A 26,534-nucleotide genomic window follows, 5' to 3' on the forward strand; every position below is an offset into this window, starting at 1 on the left:
TCTGAATGATGGGTTGTATGTATGATACGTGTGTGCATTTTGTTACTGCCTAAACTGTTTGTTGAGTGTGCCATAAGGTCTCTTGTCTGATGCGTCGCGGTAGTGTGTGTGCCTAATTGTTGGATGAGATCGTGGACTGATGTGAAAGCCTTTTCATACAGAGATTGTGATTTCTTTTTGATGTAGATGGAGATGGGTGGCACGTCTAGATGATCCCTAACGTCTGTGTTTGGCGTGTACCTGTTAGCATCAGCTATAGTGCAGAGGACTCTGTTCTGTAGCGACTCTAATTTGTTGATGTGGGTGTCAGACGCAATGGACCATGCCTCTAATCCATACAGTATGGTTGGCAAGATGATGCTCTTGTAAATCCGTTGCTTCGTTTCAGCTCTTAGTCCTCTGCCTTTGAGGAGCAGGTACAGTCGGTTGTAGACGGTGCAAGCATTGGCTTTGGCCTTCTTTATGCGTTTTCAGAAAGTGGGCCATCTGTCTAGAATGATTCCGAGGCAGGGCACCGAGTCGCTCCACGGAATGTCCCTGTTGCTCAAAGCAATCTCGCGTTCTGGTGGAGTTAATTTATTAGTGTACATAACACTAGTTGTGTGCTATTTCCAAGAAGCTGTCGTTGAAGATAACTGTAGCCAAATTGTTTGCAATTTCGACTACTTCTTTATACTAAGTGGTTCCTTGTAAACAGACTCTCACTGAATTTTGATAAGACACAGTACATACAGTTCCGTACAGTAAATGGTATGACGCCATTAACAAATATAGACCTTAATCAGAAGCATATAGCTAAGGTGGAATATTCCAAATTTTTAGGTGTGTCCATTAATGAGAGATTAAATTGGAAGAAACACATTGATGATATGCTGAATTGTTTGAGTTCAGCTACTTATGCAATATGGGTCATTGCAAATTTTGGTGATAAACATCTTAATAAATTAGCTAACTACGCCTATTTTCACTCATTGCTTGCATATGGCATCATATTTTGGGGTAATTCATCACTGAGGAATAAAGTATTTATTGCACAAAAGCATGTAATCAGAATAATAGCTGGGGTCCACCCAAGATCATCCTGCAGACATTTATTTAAAGATCTAGGGATATTCACAGTAGCTTCTCAGTATATATACTTTCTTATGAAATTTGTTATTAACAACCAAACCCAATTCAAAAGTAACAGCAGTGTGCATAACTACATAACTACAATACTAGGAGAAAGGATGATCTTCACTATTCAAGATTAAATCTAACTTTGGCACAGAAAGGGGTGAATTATACTGCCACTAAAATATTTGGTCACTTACCAAATAGTATCAAAAGTCTGACAGACAACCAACAAGTGTTTAAGAAGAAATTAAAAGAATTTCTGAATGACAACTCCTTCTACTCCATAGAGGAATTTTTAGATATAAATTAATAGAAAAAATTTAACAATTAAAAAAAATTTAAAATAACAAAAAAAAAGAAAGTTGTTATATTAACTTAATTATGTTGTTAAATTAACTTAATTATGTCATGTATCAGAAAATTTGACTCGTTCCACATCATTACGAAATATCGTATTCATGATCTGTGGAACTAGTATTAATCTAATTTAATCTAATCTATGAATATATGTGCTTTGTGGCAAACGTCCAAATCAGCAAATGTATCGACTCATTGACGTTTTGACTCTTCGCACCAATACATTTCTAGAGTAAATTCTCATTCAATAGGTCTTTGTACGCAGATCTGATTGCCTCCTGAACTTTTCCATCTAGTGGTGGTTTGTGCTTCAGCCTTCTTCAAGTCACACCAGCAATTCTTGTGCCAAGGTTTGTCATCTGTTGAAATCTTTTGGTGGAAGGCAAGCCCATACTGCTTCCTGCATTTCATCCTTGTCCTGTGCCTTTCTCCTGATAGCCAAACCATAGTATTTTGTTAAATCCAGTGCTAGTTTTTCCGTTAATTTACCAGATCCTTTTCCACCAAGTCCATTTGTTATCTTCTTTTGTGCTCAAAGTTCGGTACCCATCCGCTTTTCCCCATGACCAACACATTCGTTTTTCATCACAGTGACATTTCCATATGGATCCAAATCGAGGATGGGCGAAACGTTTTGCCTACATGTTCTCATAGTACAAGGTATCGAAATATGAGATTACAAAAGATCGATGTTTTGAAACTTGTAGACTGGAAAACCTCTTTAAAAGCAGTGCAGCGACAGTTGCGTTCAGAGCCTGCTCACCGTACATCACAAACGGAGGACAGTACGGCAGTGGGGAGCCCACACGCGCATGAAGGAACTGAAGTAATGGTGGCAGTCTTAAAGGCCCATGTCGAATCGCTGCCACAACCTCGTGTCGCGCTGCATATCCGCGCCGCCAATCACAGATCGCGCTGAGGGTAACGTCAGGTACAGTGTGTAAACTTTTAGATGGCAGACCTCTCCCTAGTCCTGAATCGGCAGAAGTCGGTAAACGTCGGGAGGCTTCGGTAGGCACGCAGTTTCGACTGCTGCCAACATTACGTAGCTGACTGTGTTGTACGAGGTAGCCATTGTCGTCTGCTTCGTTGTTGTTTTGCGCTGTACTGTTCTGCGTGTTTTTATTGTGCAGTTGTGCTAAACGCTATCAAAATGAGTGAAGAGGCAGTTGCTGGTCCATCTCAGGAGTCGCCAACAACCCCTACCGGTAGGCCTACGGTTAGAAGGAAACCAGTATTACGTAGTGATGCTCGCAAAATTATATTGCGTGTGATTGAATGCTGCGAAAGGGAAAGGGAGCAGAAAAAATTGCTTCACCCCATTTACAAATCTTCAGTGAGAGCTGCTACACACACAGGACAAAGCATGCCTAGCATTGGAAGATTCCAAGAATCATCCTGGCAAACACCTGGCAAGAGAAGGTGAGTTTCCATTTCAGATATTTTGTTCGCGATCACTTTGAAGGAGCCCCCTATTTACTGATATATGTGGATACTGTATGCGAAATACGTTGCGATTAGAGTTAATAGTAACGAAATAATACATTAAAACGTCATGCCTACCGCGGCAGATTTACGGTATGTACTGAGAAAATGTGGTAAGCGACAACCTTCTTTCCTTTCATTATTTTATGGGGGGTGTCAGCGAGAAAAATTTTCGTAAAGGTTTGAAATTGTATGTAACGTTTATTGCTAGTCGCTAAGTGCTCTCATTCTCAAATAGTGGATGCATTAATCTGGATATTTCCCCACGGTGGCATTTCATTGTTTATGACGTCATATATCCTCAGGAATGTGTCTTATTTCTTTTTTTTCGGCTAGGAACCTTCGTGGGCGTACGGAGAACAAATCACCAAAATTTCATCGCAATCGGATGAATGGTTTGGGAACGCACAGAGAGCAGACATTGATTTTTATATATAAAGATTGACAGTTACGTTATACTATATGACTTGTTTAAGTATATTTAAATTTTATAATTAATAGTTTTAACATTGCGGGGAATGAAATAAAATGAAAAGAGAATTACGAGCAGTGGGAATCGAAACCGGGTCCGCTGCATAACAAGCCTTTTAGAATCTCATTTAGTTCGCTTTCGTTCGTTGCATCTGCTCGGGGCGGACGTCGCAAGACACCCGTTTCAGTTCGTCGTTGACCCATTAACTCAGTTTTTTTTATTACAGAGGGCAGCTAACCCTCTGACCAAACACGCTGAGCTACCGTGCCGGCCTCTAATCAATTGCGCTACGCATGCTACGTTGACCTACCTGTTGTAACGTTGTCTATTACTCTTTTCGGGCGTTCGGAGAAAAACTCACCAAAGTTTCATTGCAATCGGACGAATGGTTTGTGAGCGCATAGTAGACAAACATATATATGTATTTTAATGTACATGACGATTTCAGTTTCGTTTACGAACAACATTTAAAGCTTGTTTTACTTCCAAGCATTTCGTCTGCTTCAGTGTTCGATTTGTGTTTTTCCCGGGGGGGGGGGGGATGTCTTAGGGGGTTAGTATTATATATGTTACTAGCTTGGACCGTGGCTTTACTCATGGTTAAACAGTTATTTATAAATAGATGTTAATGCCGAAAGTCACTATTCATGCGTAAGCACTATCAGAAAAGCCACCCCTTGTTATATCTTTAAAAGTACATTATAGGTAAAGCTTATTTACAAAATCATCTACATACAGATATACGAGGGGAATCCAAAAGGTAAAGGCACATTTGTGAAAAGCTGTAGTTATTCTGATGATAGAAAACTGAAACATGCGTTATTTTTCTACATAACCTCCCTGGACTTCAATGCAGTTTTCCCGACGTTTTACGAGTTTTTTTACTTCATCAGAAAATACGTTTATCGGTTGCATCTGTCACCAATTTTGCACCGCAGCAATGGCGTCTTCATCACTTTGAAACCTTCTTCCCTGTAGTGCTTCTGTTAAGGGTCCAAACATGTGAAAATCGCTTGCAGTCAGGTCTGGACTGTATGGTGGATGTTCCAGCACCTCGAATCTCAACTCCTTTATTGCGTCGGCTGTCCGTTTGGCAGAATGTGGGCGAGCGTTATCTTGCTGCAGGATGACACCTCTTCGCAGTTTTCCACGACATTTGGATCTGATTGCGGGTTTTAGTTTGGTACGCAACACATCACATCCACCATACAATACAGAGCTGGCTCTAAAGCCGCGTTTGCGCCGGGGTGACGTCTGGCAACATTGCGGCATGCTACGGAAATGTGGCGTGCGTCCTCTTGTCGTTTAGTTCTAAATGTTTTGAAATGCTTGCCGACTACATAACACTTTTTCAAAATTAATAAGCAGACATATTAATAGTAAGACTGTATTAAAAACTTTCAGTGTTCGGCTCCACAAATTTAAATTATATGTGAGGTTTTACTCCAGTGCGTGGGAAATAAACATCCCATAAACTAAAACCAGAGGAGGGGATGGTCTGATGCAGAGGGGGGAGGGGGGGGGGGGGGAATCTCCCCCATCCCCCTTGCAAATCGCACACTGGTCTGCTTTCGTGTAAGCATGACGCGCAATTTGTAGTGCCAGCACTGCAACTGGTAGGTGTGCCTTGTCCCCCCAACGGCTCCTCACCCCTCGCCAGCCAATGCTTGCTTCCTACTCTCCCCGCACTCCCCTTACAACTCGGCCGTCTTTCAGTTAACACACTGTACTAGATATGCACAAAGACGAATTGGAAACATAAACAGTGCACACTAACGCCATGTGGTTGGTTCATGAAGCTCCGTCAACATCTGAATGGAGAATGTTGTCAAAACGTCTGTATTTTACCTTACAAAATTGAAAATATTTTAAGGGTCATCATACTGGTCGACAAAATTTCTGGTATTGTCAATAAGTCAATACGCGCCCACAGATGGTCAATGTATTTACGGTTTAACAATATACTGAACGAGTGAAGGCCCACTTATTGATGGTGTCAGTCGTTTTAGTATACCGAACGTTTCATAAAGTAGTATTGACAATAAAGACCTCGATAAGTAGCACACTTAGTAATTTAATATATGGTTTTTTTCATAATATCGTTTCAGTTTCGTATTCTACCTATTGTGTGAATAAATATCGCCATAGTGTCCATAATTGTTGTAAAGTTATTTATAGTACTTGAAAACCGTCTTTGCAATTACTAGAAATATCTAATAGCTTCACCATACGTGCTTCCATATGCCCGTTTCGCTTTCTCTTATGAGCAATCCGCAACATTGTTATTCAGTATACTCTACGGTTTTTCCATATTTATTATCTTAGAGTACGCTGTTGTTGACTGTTGTCAAAGATCACTGTTGTGTTGTGTTACAGTTAAGCAGTTGCAATTTGTAATTTTGTGGGAATTCACATATTACGTTCTGCAGGTAATAAATAAGTGACTAGTGATTGCAAAAATGAATGATGGACAGACGAAAAATTATTTTGGAACTTATTTAATACTACATTTTGATTATCATCACAATCTATTTTGACGAATAAGCAGCTTACGAATTTTTGTTGTCATAATTGTATGTAACAGTACTGTATTGATTTAATGTTATTTTCTGCCACATTTGAACGTGCTATTACTCTGTATTTAATTGGTTGTAATTGCATCACCTACGGCATCTTCGATTATAGTTTATGGCGAGGGTGAATTTCATATGCAATTGTTTCAAGTTATGTTTACCTCAACAAAACGTTTATTTTCACTGAGCTTATAAAATTTCAAATTTCCAAAGGTACGTAAATAACTTTCAAGTGTTTTAGAGCCTATTGTGCACCTATACTGTCTACCAATCAATAAAAATGCTAGGTAGACATGTATGTATAATGTCTTGGGAACTACTTGCGATTTTCGCATTGTCTGGAAATATCGCTACATGTATCTCAGAAGCAACTGCTGATACTGTGATGTGTTGTCCGAAAGTGTTGTGGCAGTATCTGTATGCAGTGGTCCCCTGAGAAAGTGAAAGTAAGTGTTAAATAATTTGTGACCGACGAGGAAAGATTCACAATGTGGTTCGCACGTTGGCTATATTAATATCGTTGTGTTGGCTTGCATACCCCATATGATAAGATACAGTTTCCGTTCCATAGACCCAAAAATGACGTGATCCTCGTGGGTGTGGGACATGTCAGAAACACACACACCATAGAATGTTTGAATATAGTACTCACTTTCTTTTCATTTGTCAGGAGACGTTACATTACATTAATCCTTGTTCCATAGATCATGAATACGACATTTCGTAATGATATGGAATGTGTCACTTTAACATAAGTTTTCTTTGCACAAAATAATAATTTTTTTTTTGCAGTTACTGCTTCATATCTAAGAATTCATCTATTTAGTAGAAGGAGTTGTCATTCATAAATTCTTTTAATTTGCTTATAAATGTTGGTTGGCTATCTGTCAGACTTTTAATACTATTTGGCAAATGACCAAAGATTTTTGTGGCAGCATAATTCGCCCCTTGCTGTGCTAAAGTGAGATTTAATCCAGAATAGTGAATATTGTCAAGATATGTGCATACATTACAGTAAACTTGAACCCCTAACATTTTCAGAATTAATACACCGTCAGATCGAAATACAGCTATGCCCTTTTAATAGATTTATCATAAACAAAATACCTAATCTTAACTGTTGCGACAAAGTGCTGTCAAAATTGAAATCTGACAGCCATTTTTACTTAAGCTGCTCTGACAGTCACTGGTAGATACTAATCTGGAGAGCAGGAGGAGTTACCCACCAAAAAGTTTTTCAAACTCTGTTTTAGCTTAAGCCAAGTTTTTAACATAATAATCTTTGGGAAAGGATAATTAGGAAGAAGAGGGTTTGCTATTGTGTGATGTATTGTTCATGAAAATTGTGGCATGAGTGGTGGTACTGTCATATTGTCAATACGTACAAGTTCCCACAATTATTACATCATTTTAGGTACTAGTTGTGTTGGAATGAAAGAAAAGGCTACAGAATGTATCCATTATGTTATATTTTCTGTGGAACATCGGAGTGCTTTTAGTTTTTGTCTAGTTTTTTCAGCTCTTTCGTTTTGTTTATCGTGTGTATGTTAGCTTGTAGTGATGTGTGTGTTTTAATGCAGTTTTGTATAAGAACACTGGCGCAGCTTACTGGAGAGACCAGAAAAAGTGTAATTGGTCCAGGCAGAGCTGATAAGTAAGTGTAATTTTCACTGACAAGAGGTAGTACATATTAGAACCCAACGCAACGTTCATTTTGGATGTGATTAGAATAAAGTCAGGCCACTATATGTTTTGTTTTGGAAATTAATGTCAACTCTAAATCTTTACCATTGAACCGAGCAAGGTGGCGCGGTGGTTAGACACTGGACTCCCATTCGGGAGGACGACGGTTCAATCCCGCATCTGGCCATCCTGATTTAGGTTTTCCGTGGTTTCCCTAAATCGCTCCAGGCAAATGCTGGCATGGTTCCTTTGAAAGGGCACCGGCGACTTCCTTCCCCGTCCTTCCCTAATCCGATGAGACCGATGACCTCGCTGTCTGGTCTCCTTCCCCAAACAACCCCCTCTGTGTGGTGAATAGAGATTCTAGCATGGCAGCAGTTGCTCTAAATTTTTTTAGAACTGTAACAAGAATAGTAGAAAGAAGCAACTGAGTTGTAACCCTTGTAAAATTGACATAAAAATGTGGCTCACTGACTGATGAATGTATGGTTGAATTTTCATTTTATGTCCATCAGACTGAAACAACATAACTTACTGCAATAAACACATATGTAATGATATGAAAGTTTAGAGATTTAAGAACTTCATTGCAGGCTGCATGACCAGGAAATACTAATTCTATTTTGTACTGACCTACATTAATGTGAACATGATTATAAAGCTCTTTGATTATTGTAAATATGAAGGTACTCTTAGAATAAATCCTTCAGCATTGACTTGGCAAAGGACTGCATACCTAAGCTCAGTTTTAATCTTTTATTCTCCATCTATAACGCAGGATGACTCTACTGAATGGATTTATTTGGTAACACCACTGCAATGTATTAGTTGGTTTGATTGACCATTATGGTAATGTTAGACTACAAATGGAAAAAGCAAGATACATTGCCTGCAGTGCTGAGAATGGGATGTTGTGTCAGAAGCCAATACTGCAAAGAAACGTCATCAATCTATATTCATGTGCTTGCACTGCATGTGATTTTGAGGTTCCGACTCTTCGTAATCTGAGAGCTATAAACCAGATCTTGTCATTAGGTTCTCTTTGTTCCTTAGCTGGTATTAGTAGATTCATTTCGTCATGGCTCATTTGCGATAGGTAATATGACTGAAAATATTACCTTTGAACTTCATGCCGTAGCAGTAACTGAAACTATGTGTAACCATTTTGATTCCTTGTTTTTCAGGGTCTTGGAACTGCCATCATGGATGACAAGAAAACTAACTGGATTAAAAAAGAGGAAGCAAATGAGGTATGTGCTGAAGCAGGCTCCGTAGTTAGTTGCTCTTCTGTATTTATTTCTGTTTCATTCATGTATGTGTGGAGTATGGTACACAGATAAACCTTACTTATACCATGTTGTGGATCAACTGAATCATACAGCCCCAACTGTCGACTGTTGGGCATGATGTGATGATGTTGTGTTAAATGATGCGGTGGCAGGACCATTTATTGGAGATGTATTATGTTTGAAGAGGATGTTTCATAGTGTTTGATGACATTTTCTAGTGTTGAGTTCGTGTTTTGAAATTTTGTTGGTATGTTGTTAGTGAGCGAGTGACTGAGTTGTTGGGATATCGGTAGCCATTGTCTACAGATTTGTTGTGTGGTTTCTGAATTACTGAAATGATGGTCAGTAGCTATACATTCCTTTGCCACTTTTAAACTGTTGGTTTGATGTGTTGTTAGTGGCTCCAGGTTTGTTTTCTGCTTAGAAAACTATTTTGGTAATAGACAGATAAGACAGATAGGTCTTTGTATGCCACAGTGAGGGTGACATGGCCACTACTATAAAGTTCTTGCAGTTGTGTTGCTTGCTGGCTGAACTGGTCAAATTCCATGTTTGTGGTCAATATATGTAGTTGTCAAAATTTGGTGTCTCTCAGACCAGAGCCACTTACACATGGCTTTTTTGAAATCTGGTGATCTGTTTGTCATGGTTCCTGGTTTGAGAAATCTAGACTGATGATGCATGATATTGTTTTCTTGATATATTATTTTTGTTATAACTCACCCATGTGGTTTTGTGCAACAAGATGGGTGTTAGCAATCGTACAGTTGTTAGTTTTGTTTTGTTGGGTTCAGAATTTATTAACTGTAGGGGGGATAGATTGGGGAAGGGGGTATACTGGTTATAGGATACCACCCATCTGCTTTGCCCCATGACATGGTTGCTCTGTGCAGCGATGTGTTGGGTGGCATCATCAAGCCGTGGTGCGTTTGCGTTTGAACAGAAATGAAATGTTGTTGTGGGAGGCATGGTGTATGAAGAGGTACCATTCTCTAATGGTTTATTTGGTGGCGATGTGTCAAGGAGATATGTTATTGTGTCATTTGGTGTGCAACAGTTGTCGAGATGCGGCGTGTACAAAATTATGTTGTTGCATGATGGAATATATTGTGCAGAAAGTTTTTATATAAAATGGTGTGTAATGAAAGTTAAACAGTGCTTTTAGGTGCATGTGTAATCATTGAGCAGATGGATCAGTGTTTTAATTAAATCATGGGAAAAGGTAGGTGATTCAATGATTATTAATATATCAAACGTGCAACTCTGTTACTAATGAACATTGATCCACCTAACTTCTCCCATGCTTTAATTAAAAAACATTGATCCACCTACCTTCCCCCAATAATTTAATTAAAAAAAAATATTAATCTACCTATGACATTTATCAAAAACTATTTTCTCGCGGGTTCCACAGTTTTCTCCTATCCCACTCATCATTCTTCATGTTCAAATCTCATCATTCACTGCATGTATACAATGGAGAAGCTGCTGACACTGTAAGTGCACTTCTACTCTACGGTTGAACTATATACACAGAAGAGCCAAAGAAACTGGTACACCTGCCTAATATCACGTAGGGCGCCTGCGAGCTTGCAGAAGTGCCATGGCATGGACTAGACTAATGTCTGAAGTAGTGCTGGAGGGAAGTGGCACCATGAATCCTGCAGGATTGTCCATAAATCTGTAAGAGTACAAGTGACAGGAGATCTCTTCTGAATAGCATGTTGCAAGGCATCCCAGATATGAAACTTCCTGGCAGATTAAAACTGTGTGCCCGACCAAGACTCAAACTCGGGACCTTTGCCTTTCGCGGGCAAGTGCTCTACCATCTGAGCTACCGAAGCACAACTCACGCCCGGTCCTCACAGCTTTACTTCTGCCAGTATCTTGTCTCCTACCTTCCAAACTTTACAGAAGCTCTCCTGCGAACCTTGCAGAACTAGCACTCCTGAAAGAAAGCATACTGCAGAGACATGGCTTAGCCACAGCCTGGGGGATGTTTCCAGAATGGTGGCATCCCAGATATGCTCAATAATGTTCATGTGTGGAGAGTTTGCTGGCTAGCGGGAGTGTTTAAACTCAGAAGAGTGTTCCTGGAGCCAGTCTGTAGCAACTCTGGATGTGTGGGGTGTCCCATTGTCCTGCTGGAATTGCCCAAATTCGTCGGAATGCACAATGGACACAAATGGATGCAGGTGATCAGTCAGAATGCTAAAGTATGTGTCACCTGTGAGAGTCATATCTAGAGGTATGTGGGGTCCCATATCACCCCAACTGCACACACACCCCACACCATTACAGAGCCTCCACCAGCTTGAACAGTTCCTGCTGGCATGCAGGGTTGATGGATTCATGAGGTTGTCTCTATACCTGTATGAGTCCATCCACACGATACAATTTGAAACAACTCGCCTGACCAGGGAATATGCTTCCAGACATCAACAGTCCAATGTCAGTGTTGACGGGCCTAGAGGAGGTGTAAAGCTTTGTGTTGTGCAGCCATCAAGGGTACACGAGTGGGCCTTCAGCTCCAAAAGCCCATATCCATAATGTTTTGAAACTTCCTTGCAGATTAAAACTGTGTGCCCGACCGAGACTCGAACTCGGGACCTTTGCCTTTCGCGGGCAAGTGCTCTACCAATTGAACTCGGGAGTTTGAGTCTCGGTCGGGCACACAGTTTTAATCTGCCAGGAAGTTTCATATCAGCGCACACTCCGCTGCAGAGTGAAAATCTCATTCCATAATGTTTTGTTGAATGGTTCACATGCTGGCACTTGTTGATGGCCCAGCATTAAAATCTTCAGCAGTTTCTGGGAGAGTTGTGCTTCTGTCATGTTGAACAATTCTCTTTAGTCGTCTTTGGCCCCATTCTTGCAGGATCTTTAGCCGACAACAGCAGTGTTGATGTTTTACTGGATTCCTGATATTCATGGTACACACGTGGAATGGTCGTACGGAAGATCCCCACTTCATTGCTACCTGGGAGATGCTGTCTCCAATCGCTAGTGCACTGACTGTAACACCATATTCAAACTCATTAAAATCTTGATAACCTGATATTGTAGTAGCAGTAACCATTCTAACTGTGCCTGACACTAGTTGTCTTATATAGACATTGCAGACTGCAATGCTGTATTCTACCTGTTTACATATGTCTGTATTTGAATACACATGCCTATACCAATTTCTTTGGCACTTAAGTGTAGGTGAGCTGGAGATTTGGGTACCGACTGCGTAACTTGAGAGTGGGCTACTGTGATCTTGATAGTGTGTTTTGTATGGTCTTGTTAGGTTTTATTTTTTAGTAGGTTAGAGTGTTTTGCTTTTTGCAGTGGTAAATCTTGATGGCATTCTTTTTAGTGTTGAGTTTTTAGGTTTTCCCCGCCCAAAATTCCTTTTTCTCCATGGTTGCCCAACTAATTTCATTGGGTTTACTCAGTGTCTTTGTGCATGTGGTATTTGTATTTGTATTGTGATAGATGTTTTGGTTTACATGTTGGATACACTTGAAATGGGGGTTATCACCTTTTCAGCATGTTGATGTCATTGGTCAAAGCAGATGGGTTGTATTCCAGACTCTGGTAATCCCAGGGTATGAGGTGTTCAGATTGATGAATTATCATTTGGGATGGTTGCTAGATATGTGGAAGGGTAAAATTGTTGCTGTGAGAGTAATACAAACTAACATAAAAAGACATAACATTAGTTGGATGCTCCTATGCATGAGTAAGAGCTTGCATTCATAACCCTTAGAATGAAATGGTGGCAATGCTAGTACTGTATCTACATCTGCATAGGTACTCTGCAAGCCACCATATGGTGCCTGGTGGTACCATTGCTAGTCATGTCATTTCCTTTGCTGTTCCATTCACAATTAGAATTAGTGGGAAGTGACTGTCTATATGCCTTCATAAAGAGCCTTAATTTTGTGAATATTATCATAATGATCCTTACGTACATTGTATGCTGGTGGCAGTAGCATCGTTTGGCAGTTAGCTTCAAATGCTGCCTCTCTAAATTTTCTCAATAGCATTTCTCGAAAAGAATCTTGACTTCCCTCCAGAGATTCTCATTTGAGTTCCCGAAGCATCTCTGTAACACCTACGTGTTGTTTGAATGTACCGGTAACAAAACTAGCAGTCCCCCTCTAAATTGCTTCAATGTCTTCCTTTAATCTGACATGATGGGGATCCCAAACACTCAAGTACAGGTCACACTAGCACGTTATTTGTGATATCCTTTACAGATGAACCACTCTTTCCTAGAATTCTCCCAATAAACCAAAGTTAAGACCTTTCGCCTTCTCATGTGCTCATTCCAGTTCATACTGCAAGGGATGTGTGGTTTAATGTTGAATCCTAACCATGTGTTGCTTCTGGCATCTCCTCACATTGTTGAGAGGTGAAGAATAAGTCAAAATGCAGACTGAAAAATCCATGGTGTAATTGGTATTTGATCCCATGACCTTTGTTTCGAGGCACATGGTTTACTGCTGGACAACCAGGACCGACAGTCTACGAAATACAGGAGTATTATAATTTTGATTAAAAAATGCTTACAATGCAGTTTAACTAGCAGATCTTCATGCACTCACTCCATGTATACTGCTATTGTAGAAATTATGTTTGTTGTAATACTATTGTTGCTGTTGTTATGGTATTCAGTCCAGAGACTGGTTTGATGCAGCTCTCCATGCTACTCTATCTTGTCCAAGCTTCTTCATCTCCCAGTACCTACTGCAGCCTACATCCTTCTGAATCTGTTTAATGTATTCATCTCTTGGTCTCCCTCTACGATTTTTACCCTCCGCACTGCCCTCCAATACTAAATTGGTGATCCCTTGATGCCTCAGAATATGTCCTACCAACTGATCCCTTCTTCTAGGCAAGTTGTGCCACAAATTTCTCTTCTACCCAATTCTGTTCAATACCTCCTCATTAGTTTTGTGATCTACCCATCTAACCTTCAGCATTCTTCTGTAGCACCACATTTGAAAAGCTTCTATTCTCTTTTTGTCTAAATTATTTGTCGTCCACATTTCACTCCCATACATGGCTACACTTCATACAAATACTTTCAGAAATGACTTCCTGACACTTTAATCTATACTCGATGTTAACAAATTTCTCTTCTTCAGAAACGCTTTCCTTGCCATTGCCAGTCTACATTTTATATCCTCTCTACTTCAGCCATCATCAGTTATTGTGCTCCCCAAATAGCAAAACTCCCTTATTACTTTAAGTGTCTCATTTCCTAATCTATTTCCCACAGCATCATCCAACATTCCATTATCCTCGTTTTGCTTTCAAGACACTGTCCATTCCGTTCAGCTGCTCTTCCAAGTCCTTTGCTGTCTCTGAAAGAATTACAATGTCATCGGCGAATCTCAAAGTTTTAATTTCTTCTCCATGGATTTTAATTCCTACTCCAAATTTTTCTTTTGTTTCCTTTACTGTTTGTTCAATATACAGATTGAATAACATCGGGGAGAGGCTACAACTCTGTCTCACTCCCTTCCCAACCACTGCTTCCCTTCCATGTCCCTCTACTCTTATAACTGCCATCTGGTTTCTGTACAAATTGTAAGTAGCCTTTCGCTCCCTGTATTTTACCCCTGCCACCTTCAGAATTTGAAAGAGAGTATTCCAGTCTACATTGTCAAAAGCTTTATCTAAGTATACAAATGCTAGAAACGTAGGTTTGCCTTTCCTTATTCTATTTTAAAAGATAAGTCTTAGATTCAGTAGTGCCTCATGCGTTTCAAAATTTCTGCGGAATTCAAACTGATCTTCCCCGAGGTCAGTTTCTACATTTTTCTATTCGTCTGTAAAGAATTCGTGTTAGAATTTTGCAGCCGTGGCTTATTAAACTGATAGTTTGGTAATTTTCACATGTGTCAACACCTGCTTTCTTTGGGATTGGAATTATTATATTCTTCTTGAAATCTGAGGGCATTTCGCCTGTCTCATACATCTTGCTCACCAGATGGTAGAGTTTTGTCAGGGCTGGCTCTCCCAAGGCTATCAGCAGTTCTAATGGAATGCTGTCTGCTCCCGAGGCCTTGTTTCGACTTAGGTCTTTCAGTGCTCTGTCAAACTCTTCACGCAGTATCATATCTCCCATTTCATCTTTGTCTACATCCTCTTCCATTTCCATAATATTGTCCTCAAGAACAGTGCCCTTCTATAGACCCTCTGTATACTCCTTCCACCTTTCTGCTTTCCCTTCTCTGCTTAGAACTGGGTTTCCATCTGAGCTCTTGATATTCATACAAGTGGTTCTCTTTTCTCCAAAGGTCTCTTTAATTTTCCTATAGGCAGTACCTATCTTACCCCTAGTGATATACACCTCTACATCCTTACATTTGTCCTCTAGCCATCCCTGCTTAGCCATTTTGCACTTCCTGTTGATCTCATTTTTGAGACGTTTGTATTGCTTGTTGCCTGCTTCATTTACTGCATTTTTGTATTTTCTCCTTTCATCAATTAAATTCAGTATCTCTTCTGTTATCCAAGGATTTCTACTAACCCTCATCTTTTTATCTACTTGATCCTCTGCTGCCTTCACTATTTCATCTCTCAATGCTATCCATTCTTCTTCTACTGTATTTCTTTCTCCCATTCCTGTCAATTGTTCCCTAATGCTCTCCGTGAAGCGGTGTACAACCTCTGGCTCTTTCAGTTTATCCAGGTCCCATCTCCTCAAATTCCTACCTTTTTGCAGTTTCTTCAGTTTTAATCTACAGTTCATAACCAATAGATTGTGGCCAGAGTCCACATCTGCCCCTGGAAATGTCTTACAATTTAAAACCTGGTTCCTAAATCTCTGTCTTACCATTATATAATCTATCTGATACCTTGTAGTATCTCCTGGCTTCTTCCATGTATACAACCTTCTTTTATGATTCTTGAACCAAGTGTTAGCTATGATTAAGTTATGCTCTGTGCAAAATTCTACCAGGCGGCTTCCTCTGTCATTCCTCACCCCCATTCCATATTCACCTACTATGTTTCCTTCTCTTCCTTTTCCTACTATCGAATTCCAGTCACCCATGACTATTAAATTTTCGTCTCCTTCACTATCTTAATAATTTCTTTTATCTCATTGTACATTTCATCAAGCTCTTCATCACCTTCATAGAATTTAATTTTGTAATGTGGACTCTGTCGTTTTTACACACGTAACATGTAGAATAGGCTCGTGCATTTGATGCTGGTAATGGAAATAATCTGTTCAAAATGTCATGCTTAATTTATGCAGGATTAATCACTCTCATGTTAATGCTGGATCTCAGTTGTTCCTTCAGTTTCTCCAAAATGTAGAACAATAATGCAGTTTCAAGCATGTGTCTCTACCAAAATTTTATGTGAATGTCTCTCAGGATTAAGTTTGCTTTGAATATGTTATGCTCAGACTAGTTTCTTCCTAGTTGAATCAAAACAAGCTTTCCTATCACACTTTAAACATATCAAGTGCTCAAAATCATTCATCTTCAACGGTTTTGTAGAACCAGTGAAAACACAAATGTATGTTCTTAGTAGAGAATATCTTGTTGTGGAATTGGTTTCGGCATTGTTCCTATGTGCATCAACTACCTAGCCAAATAAGATTACACCAGGTCAAGCCAAACTCCATATCCAGTGTATGCCTAGCCCAAGAGAAACAGGATAGTGGTGAGTAGGTGAGTATCCACCAACTTTCAACCTTTTCACCTTGAATCCCTCCCTTCCCTCTATATTTATGGGCTCAGTGAGAGAATTGTGCTGCCTACATGAAGGAATTTTTTTTTTGTAATGTCACTATATAACTGCTGTAGGTCTCAAAAAGTGAGCAGTTGGAAAACACAAGTAGTTTTTAGTTCATCACATGTACATTTTATATAACAGTCTTCTCTTACAAATCTTATCAGGAATTACCACATAAAAAAGATTACATTGCACTTACATCTTTTATGTTACATCTGTTGTTTGAATACATCCATTTTTCATTAGCTCAAAGCTGTGTACTGGTGAAATGCTGCTCCAACATTTTGTGAGAAGTTGTCTAAAGTGGCTCCATAGAGAGAAACAACAGCTTGTGTGAGGTTTCTCTAAGAACAGAGAAAGTAAATATGCCAGACCTCAGGAATTTATATTGATGTCAAACTGAACTGGAACATAAAAATCAACAAAGTTTGCAAAAAAAAGTGTGCTGTACTTCGTATGGAAACTGAGAGATTGGTTATTTGCAGTCATCTATGTTTGATATACGAGGGCAGTTCAATAAGTAATGCAACACATTTTTTTTCTCGGCCAATTTTGGTTGAAAAAGCCGGAAATTTCTTGTGGAATATTTTCAAACATTCCCGCTTCGTCTCGTATAGTTTCATTGACTTCCGACAGGTGGCAGCGCTGTACGGAGCTGTTAAAATGGCGTCTGTAACGGATGTGCGTTGCAAACAACGGGCAGTGATCGAGTTTCTTTTGGCGGAAAACCAGGGCATCTCAGATATTCATAGGCGCTTGCAGAATCTCTACGGTGATCCGGCAGTGGACAAAAGCACGGTGAGTCGTTGGGCAAAGCATGTGTCATCATCGCCTTAAGGTCAAGCAAGACTGTCTGATCTCCCGCGTGCGGGCCGGCCGTGCACAGCTGTGACTCCTGCAATGGCGGAGCGTGCGAACACACTCGTTCGAGATGATTGACGGATCACCATCAAACAACTCAGTGCTCAACTTGACATCTCTGTTGGTAGTGCTGTCACAATTGTTCACCAGTTGGGATATTCAAAGGTTTGTTCCCGCTGGGTCCCTCGTTGTCTAACCGAACACCATAAAGAGCAAAGGAGAACCATCTGTGCGGAATTGCTTGTTCGTCATGTGGCTGAGGGTGACAATTTCTTGTCAAAGATTGTTACAGGCGATGAAACATGGGTTCATCACTTCGAACCTGAAACACAACGGCAATCAATGGAGTGGCGCCACACCCACTCCCCTACCAAGAAAAAGTTTAAAGCCATACCCTCAGCCGGTAAAGTCAGGTTACAGTCTTCTGGGATGCTGAAGGGGTTATTCTGTTCCATGTCCTTCCCCATGGTCAAACAATCAACTCTGAAGTGTATTGTGCTACTCTTCAGAAATTGAAGAAACGACTTCAGCGTGTTCGTAGGCGCAAAAATCTGAACGAACTTCTCCTTCTTCATGACAACGCAAGACCTCACACAAGTCTTCGCACCCGAGAGGAGCTCACAAAACTTCAGTGGACTGTTCTTCCTCATGCACCCTACAGCCCTGATCTCGCACCGTCGGATTTCCATATGTTTGGTCCAATGAAGGACGCAATCTGTGGGAGGCACTACGCGGATGATGATGAGGTTATTGGTGCAGTACGACGTTGGCTCCGACATCGACCAGTGGAATGGTACCGTGCAGGCATACAGGCCCTCATTTCAAGGTGGCGTAAGGCTGTAGCATTGAATGGAGATTACGTTGAAAAATAGTGTTGTGTAGCTAAAAGATTGGGGAATAACCTGGTGTATTTCAATGCTGAATAAAACAATCCCTGTTTCAGAAAAAAAATGTGTTGCATTACTTATTGAACTGCCCTCGTATTTGTAGCCCCTGGTGTAATCAAATGGAGACAGTCCCCTCCTATTAGGCACATTTTCAAAATAAAAGCAGAAAATTGTTCATTTGATAGACAGGGCTTATCTTACAGAATACTGTCTCTGTTTACCAGACGTAGAGTACTATCAGCTACAAGTCTCTGTATGTATGTGTCTGCTGTCTCTGTGCAGGCCATATTACAATTTAACAATCCTTCAAGATAGACAACATTGACTTAATATTTCAGATTCTAACCCTACCTGATTTGGATGTAGAGGAATTGCGGGCAAAGTTTAAGCAGATTGTAAATTGTGGTGTGGAGAGTTATATCCCTTGTAAATGGATAAAGGATGGATAACATCCACCACAGTTTAATAACAAAATTCGGAAGATGCTGAGGAAGCAGAGGATGTTGCACTCTTGATTCAAAAAATTATACAGAAATGATGCCAAGTGAAGGTTATTAGAGATTCGTGTGTCTGTGAAAAGATCTGTGAGTGAAGCATACTACTACCATTGTCACACTTTAGCAAAAGATCTGGCAGAAAACCCAAAATTCTGGTCCTATGTAAAATTGCTAAGGCTGCCATTCAGTCCCTTGTTGTTGATTCCAATGAGTCCAGCGTGGCAGTTCAAGATAGCAAAACCAAAGCTGATGTTTTAAATCTCATGTTCAAGAAATCTTTCACACAGTGAATTGTGCAAACATAATGTAATTTGACCATCAGAGACTCTCATATGGACAACGTAGTAATAAGAATCCCTGGCATAGAGAAACAACTGAAAGATTTGAAAGCAAGTAAATCACCAGATCCAGATGGAAATCCAATTCGGTTTTACAAAGAGTACTCTACGCCATTGGCCCCTTACTTAGCCTTGCATTTATTGTGAATCTCTTGACCAATGCAGAGTGCCTAGTGACTGGAAAAGAGTTCAGGTGACTCCAGTATATAAGAAGGGTAAAAGAATGGACCTGCAAAATTACAGACCAATACCCCTAACTTCTGTTTGCTGCAGAGTCCTTGAACATATTCTCAGTTCGAATATAGTAAACTTTTTTGAGAATGAGAAGCTTATGTGTATGAATTGGCTTGGTTTTAGAAAACATTGATTGTGCAAAACTCAGCTTGCCTTTTTCTCACATGAGGTACTGGACACTATGGATGAAGGGTAAGGTAAATTTCATATTTTTAGATTTCCGGAAAGCATTTGGCATGGCGTTTCATTGCACCCTATTAACGAAGGTATGAGTATATGGAGTAAGTTCACAGATATGAGAGTGTCTCGAAGATTTGTTAGTAATAGATTCCAGTATGTTGTCCTCCATGGTGAATGTTCATCAGAGACACGGGTATTGCAAGGAGTGCCCCAGGGAAGTGTGAGGGACCACTGCTGTTCTCTGTATGCATAAATGATTTGGTGGACAGAGGGGGGCAGCAATCTGTGGCTGATGACGCTGTGGCATGTAGTAAGGTGTCGAAGTTGAGTGATCGTAGAAAGGCAAAAGATCACTTGGACAAAATTTCTGGTTGGTATGATGAATGGCAGCTAGCTCTAAATGTGGAAAAATGTAAGTTAACATGGATGAGTAGGAATAACAAACCTATAATGTTCGAATACAGCATTATTACTTCTTGCTTGACATTTAAGTTTAAATATCTGGCCATAATAACGCAAAGTGATATGAAATGGAATGAGCTTGTGAGAACTGTGGTAGGGAAGGTGAATGGTCAACTTCAGTTTATTGGGAGAATTTTAGGGAAGATTGATTCACCAGTAAAAGAGACCACATATAGGATACTGGTGCAACCTATTCTTGAGTACTGCTCGAGTGTTTGGGATCTTTATCAGGTTGGATTGAACTAATTTGAAGGGGGTCTGCCAGATTTGTTACCTGTAGGTTCAAACAACACGTAAGTGTTACAGAGATGCTTCGGGAACTCAAATGGCATTCCCTGGAGGGAAGACAACATTATTTTCGAGAAACTATTGAGAAAATTTAGAGAAGCAGCATTTAAAGCTGACAGCCAAATGATTCTACTGCCACCAACATACATTGTGCATAAGAATCATGAAGATAAGGTACAAGAAATCAGGACTCATATGGAGGCATACAATATTTTTCTCCTACTCTTTTTGCAAGAGGAACAGGAGAGGAAATGACATGACTAGTAGTGGTACAGGGTACCCATTGCGATGCACCATACGGTGGCTTGTGGAGTGTAGATGTGATGTTAGTTGCATACGATATAGCCCATATTGTATCAAATAATTAACGGTGGATGAATAGAAATATTGAAACTAGAAAATATGATTGAAAATAGGAGCATAGGGGGAAGATTGAAATGTGATATTCTAGTAAATTTTTAAAAATGTTATCATCAACCATTCTTGTAATATTTTGATCAGTGTCACTCAAATACACCTTAGTGACTTCCTGTCATCCAGAATTTCTCTCTCAGCAAAAATAAGTGCCTATTACTAGGCATTTATTCTGAAGAAGTACTGTAGTTAGATTTAAAATGCACGAAGGTGACAAACGTTGTGGGGTAGCGATATACACATATAAAGATGGTGGTAGTATTGCATACTCAAGGTATAAAAGGACAGTGCATTGTACTCAAGGACTTCATGTGGAAAGGTTTCCGGCATGATTATGGCTGCACAGCTGGAATTAACAGATTTTGAACATGTAATGGTGATTGGAGCTAGACGCATGGGACATTACATTTTGGGAATTGTTTGGAAATTCAGTTTTCTGAGATCAGCAGTGTTAGGAGTGTGCCAAGAATACCAAATTTCAGGCATTATCTCTCACCATGGACAATACAGTGGCTATTTGCCTTCACTTTACAACTGAGAGCAGTGGAATTTGCATAGCGTTGTCAGTGCGAAGAGAGAAGAAACACTGTGTGATATAACTGTAGAAATCAACGTGGGATGTTCAACAAATGTATCCATTAGGACAGTGCAGCGGAATTTGGCATTAGTAGGCTATGGCAGCAGCTGCCAATGCAGTGTCTTTGCTAATAGCATGAAATTGCCTGCATCACATCTCCTGGGCTTGTGACCATATCTATTGGGCAGTTGAGCCCAATTTCAGTTGGTAAGAGTTGATGGTAGGTTTCATGTGTAGCGGACCCCATGAAGCCATGGACCCAAGTTGTCAACAAAACACTGTGCAAGCTGGCGATGGCTCCATAATGATCTGGCTGTGCTTACATGGAATGGACTGGGTCCTCTGGTCAAAGTGAACCAATCATTGACTAGAAAGGCTGTGTACAGCTGCATGGATACTATTTGTAGCTGTTCATGGACTTCATGTTTGCAAACAACAATGGAATTTTTATGGACAACAATGTGCCATGTCACCAGACCACAATTGTTCATGATTGGTTTGAAGAATATTGTGGACAATTTGAGCAAATGATTTAGCCATTATTGAAAGATCAGATGATGCACAAAATCCAGCACCAGTAATACTTTGACAATTATGGATGGACATAAAGGCATCATGGCTCAATGTATCAGCAGGGCAGGGGACTTCCAATGACCTGTTGATTCCATGGTACATCAATTTGCTGTGGTATGCAAGGCAGAAGGAGGCCCGACACTATATTAGGAGGTATCCCATTACTTGTCACCTCAGTGTATGTGATATGTTCATGTAATATGTGGGGATAGTGACTGCATAAATGCAATCTGTACAGTCTGTTTTACTGTTACCATAGGTCTAGATTTACCCACCCAGTGTGCGAATAAAAGAAGAATTGGATGATGGTCTGAATCAAGATATAGTCAGAGAATTTAAGTGGCTGTATGAAATTTAAGTATGTTTTACTATGGCTCAGTTGTAATGAATCTAATGGAATGGATAACAAATATATCTACTCACATTAGCATCCACATTTATACTGTAGGAAGTATGAAGATCACAGTCTGACAGTAACAAAGTATGCGTCTAATGGGAAATGTGGAAAAGTATGCAAAATTCAGCATTTTTATGCTTTATACAGTTGTTGTTGTCTTTAGTCCAAAGACTAATCAGTCTCTCTCAACTGTCCACACTAATCAACCCTGTGAAAGCCTCTTTATCTCTACATGACTACTGTAGCCTACACCCATTTCAGCCTACTTACTGTATTCAAGCCTTGGTCGCCCTCTACAATCCTACCTCTTTTTTCCCCATCGCCTCCCACATACACATTCTTCCTTCCATTACTGAGTTGAAAATTTGATCATGTGTCAGGATGTGTTCTATCAACTGATTCCTTCTTTTAGTAAAGATAAGCACTAGAGTTCTTTTTTGCTTAATTTGTTATTGCGTGTACCCTTCTAAACTTCAACGTTCTTTCATAGCATCACATTTTAAAATTTCTCTTTTCCATAAAGGGCTACACTCCAGACAAATACCTTCACAAAGGACTGCCGAATATTTCAGTTTGCATCAGATATTAACAATGTCCTCTTTTCAGAAATACTTTTCTTCCTATTTCCAGTCTGCCCTTTATATCATCTCTATGTCAGCCATCATTAGTTATGTTGCTGGCCATATAACAAACTTCATCCATTACTGTAAATGTATCATTTCCTATTCTAATTCCCTCAGTGTCACCTAATTTAATTGCACTACATTCCATTGCCTTTGTTCAACTATCATTTATGTTCATCTTGTAACCTTTTTTCAAGATACTATCCATTACCTTAATTACTCTTTCAAGTCCGTAGTTGTCTGACAGAATTGCAGAATCATCAGCAAAACACAAATCATGGATTTCTTCTCCCTGTACTTCAGTTCTCTTTCCAAATTTCTTCTTGGTGTCCTTCTTAGCTTGCTGAATGTATAGACTGATTAACACCAGTCTGTCCCTTCTCAATTATCTGTTCCCTTTCATGCCCTTCGAAACTTTTAATTGCTGTCTGGTTTCTGTACAAGTTGTAAATAACTTTTCACTGCTTGTGTTTTATCTCAACTACCTTCAAAATTTCAGTCCGCCCTACGAAAACCTTTTCCTAAATCTTGCCTTTCTTCAACCTAGCTTCTAAGATACGTCAAAGGATGAATCTTTCCATATCTTCACTTTTCCGTGGTAGGCATCTTGTCAGTAACAACAGAATGGCTGGAACCATTATCAAGAATAGTTACTGATGGTGTAAGCACCTAACACACGAAGCATTTCTCTCAGCCCACGTTCTATGGCAATGCCTGGCCAAGACAGTGACATTGAAGTTTTCCTCTAGATATTAATTTATGTACTTGCTTCTGACACTGTTCAGTGTCATACAGCAAAGAGTAGTTATAACAGGTAAAATATTAAGTCCACAGCGGTAAAAAATGAAAACAAATGAAATCTCAGCATGCATCAAATCATCCCACAGGACTGCAAGCTGCCTGAAACTACATGCAAATGTGAAGTGTTTTGGCACGGGGGGTGATGGTCTGACACTGCATGTGGATCCTGTGCTACAAGCCTCTTGGCATTGGATGAATGCTTGTTCTCATGTGCCTTTCCCCACCACAGCCTTTGTAGCTGTCAATCTTAAAATAATTCTGAACAGACATCAGTTACATTCTCACTGTTGCTCAGTAGAACTGAGTCCTTGAGTGCCACAAAGGCAGTGATGAGAAACTTAATATTTGGTGTTGAAGATTGTGGAGAAGATCCTTGTTCCAGTATAAGACACTGATGATGTTTGGAAAGAAGGAAAAATCAGACTGTTGGAAATGGTGTAAGCGTACAACATTGTCCAAATGCGACTTGCGTGCTTGGACACATCTGAGCTCAATTTATCAAAATGAGGACACTTGACTTGATAAATGTAGACAGGATGATACGGTCATTAAAGATAGAGGACAAGTTGTTGTAAAATGTGAGTGAATGGAAGAAGCATAACAATGCTGTAACTGGATGCAAACTGTGAGGTTATCACATGTTGATAAATGTCAGTTAACAGCATGAAGAACTGTCAGATTCTCTGCTGAGCATGTATTGTAAAATATCAAATGGCGAAAGTGGGGCAATGTGTGTTCATAGTTGACCTGCAAATTGCCTTTTATAAATGTACACAAGGGTATAAACCAGTTTCAACTGGGATACTTTTTTCTTTTTCAGTTTCTTGATGAACCATTAGGAGCGTCTTGGTTCACTGATTGCATCAAAGAGGATCCTGGACTAAATCTGGGGTGGGACGAAACCGAGAACAATGTAAGCATTCACATGAATCACGTATTACATGTAGAGTTAAAAAAAAAGGTCAAAATCATTGGCTAATTGCTCACATTGAGACTTCATTAAACAGAATGAATGTTTCCTAGAGCTAAGTCCTATTAGTAATTACAAGTAGTTTTGTACAAGGGTGGTTTGAATAGTTCTCAGAACGGAATAGAAAAAAAGTACTTACATCACTGAAACTTTTTATATTTTTCAATGTAGTCTCCTTGTAGATTAATGCGCTTGGTCCAACGATGTGCCAGTGCCTTGATCCCGTCTCAGAATGAGTTTCCTACAGACCTACAAAATAGTTGCCAACTCTGCCTATTCTTTGTTTGAAGTGAATCTTCATCCACCAAGAAAAACTTTCAGTTTTGGGAAGAGATGGAAGTCTGACAGAGCCATATCAGGTGAATAAGGTGGGTGTGGCAACAGTTCATACCTTAGTTCATGTAATTTTGCCTTGGCGACGGCACGTGTGCGGGCACGCATTGGCATGGTGGAAGATGACTTTCTTCCTTGCTAAACCTGGCCTTTTTTCACGTATCTTTTGTTGCTATTTGTCCGGGAGGTTATCATAGTATTCTCCAGTAATTGTTTGCCCCATGGGGAGATAATATAAAAATAGAACCCCTTCGCATCCCAGAACACGGATGCCATGACCTTTCCCCAGAAGGAATTGTCTTTGCTTTCTTTGGTGGCGGAGAATCTGCGTGTTTCCACTGCTTTGGCTGTTGTTTTGTCTCTGCTACGTAATAGTGCACCCAAGTTTCTTCTGTGGTCACAAACTGCCACGAAAATCTTGTTCGTTTCTCCAAAAAAGGGGAATGACATTGTTCTGATATGTCCATTCTCATATGTTTTTGGTCCAGAGTCAAGAGTCGCGGCACCCATCTTGCAAATAATTTTTTCATTTCTAATTCTTCAGTTAAAATGTGACATACCCTTTCAAATGACATCTGGAAAGCATGAGCAATTTCACACACTTTCAATCGGCGATACTCCATGACCATTTTGGACACTTTTGCAATGATTTCTGGAGTAGTGACACATCTTGCCTGATCACTGCGCGGATCATCATCTAAGCTCTCCTGACCAAATTTAAATTTATTTGTCCACTTGGCAACAGTTGAATATGAAGGAGCAGAGTCCCCCAGTGTATTCTGGAAATCAGCATGAATGTCCTTTGCTTTCATACCTTTCTTTACAAAGTACTTAATCACTGCTCGAATCTCCCCCCTCCCCCCCCCCCCCCCCCCCATCTTTGCAAATCACTACGCGGGAACCACAACAGAGCCACGTCACCGCCACAGCTCTCTTCCTAGAGCACTTGATGTGGCACATGTTTACAGGCAACGTTCCAATGAGTATCACAACATATTGTTGCACTAGTGCTGATCTCTCGTGGTGATTCTGAGAACTTTTCAAACCACCCTCATACTACTCTGCTTGACTTTATTCTCATCTATTATTTGCTGACTGTTATCAGCAGAATCCGAGCAGGGCTTACAGTGATATAGATAATCCTTTTTACAGTGACCTTACTTGCAAAGGGCTTATTGTGACCACACATGTGCTTTATGACCTCCTGTTTCCCTCCATCACGTGTTTTGGCTGTCTGTCTGAGGTGACGTCCATCCTAGTTCTGTTATTATAGATGTTAACTTGCCTTGTAATTCTGTGTGCTCCTCTTTCTCTAGTTCCAACTATTGCTACAGTGTGTTCCAACATTGTTGTCAGCAGTGCAACATGATCATTGCTT

The 26,534-nt window shown here is 40.1% G+C and overlaps 1 protein-coding gene across 2 annotated transcripts in view; it reads left to right on the forward strand.

The window, feature by feature from the left end:
- The first annotated feature begins 6,414 nt into the window (after positions 1-6,414).
- LOC124720465 overlaps positions 6,415-26,534 on the forward strand; it is an 84,403-nt gene continuing 64,283 nt past the window's right edge. For both annotated transcript variants that reach the window (XM_047245818.1, XM_047245819.1), the window contains exons 1-3: positions 6,415-6,449; positions 8,871-8,936; positions 24,674-24,766. In XM_047245818.1, the coding sequence (XP_047101774.1) occupies positions 6,423-6,449; positions 8,871-8,936; positions 24,674-24,766 (186 nt within the window). In that variant the 5' untranslated portion in view covers positions 6,415-6,422. The remainder of the gene's footprint in view (positions 6,450-8,870; positions 8,937-24,673; positions 24,767-26,534) is intronic.

This window comes from Schistocerca piceifrons, chromosome 11 (assembly GCF_021461385.2).
Source record: "Schistocerca piceifrons isolate TAMUIC-IGC-003096 chromosome 11, iqSchPice1.1, whole genome shotgun sequence".
In the NCBI taxonomy this organism is placed as follows: domain Eukaryota; kingdom Metazoa; phylum Arthropoda; class Insecta; order Orthoptera; family Acrididae; genus Schistocerca; species Schistocerca piceifrons.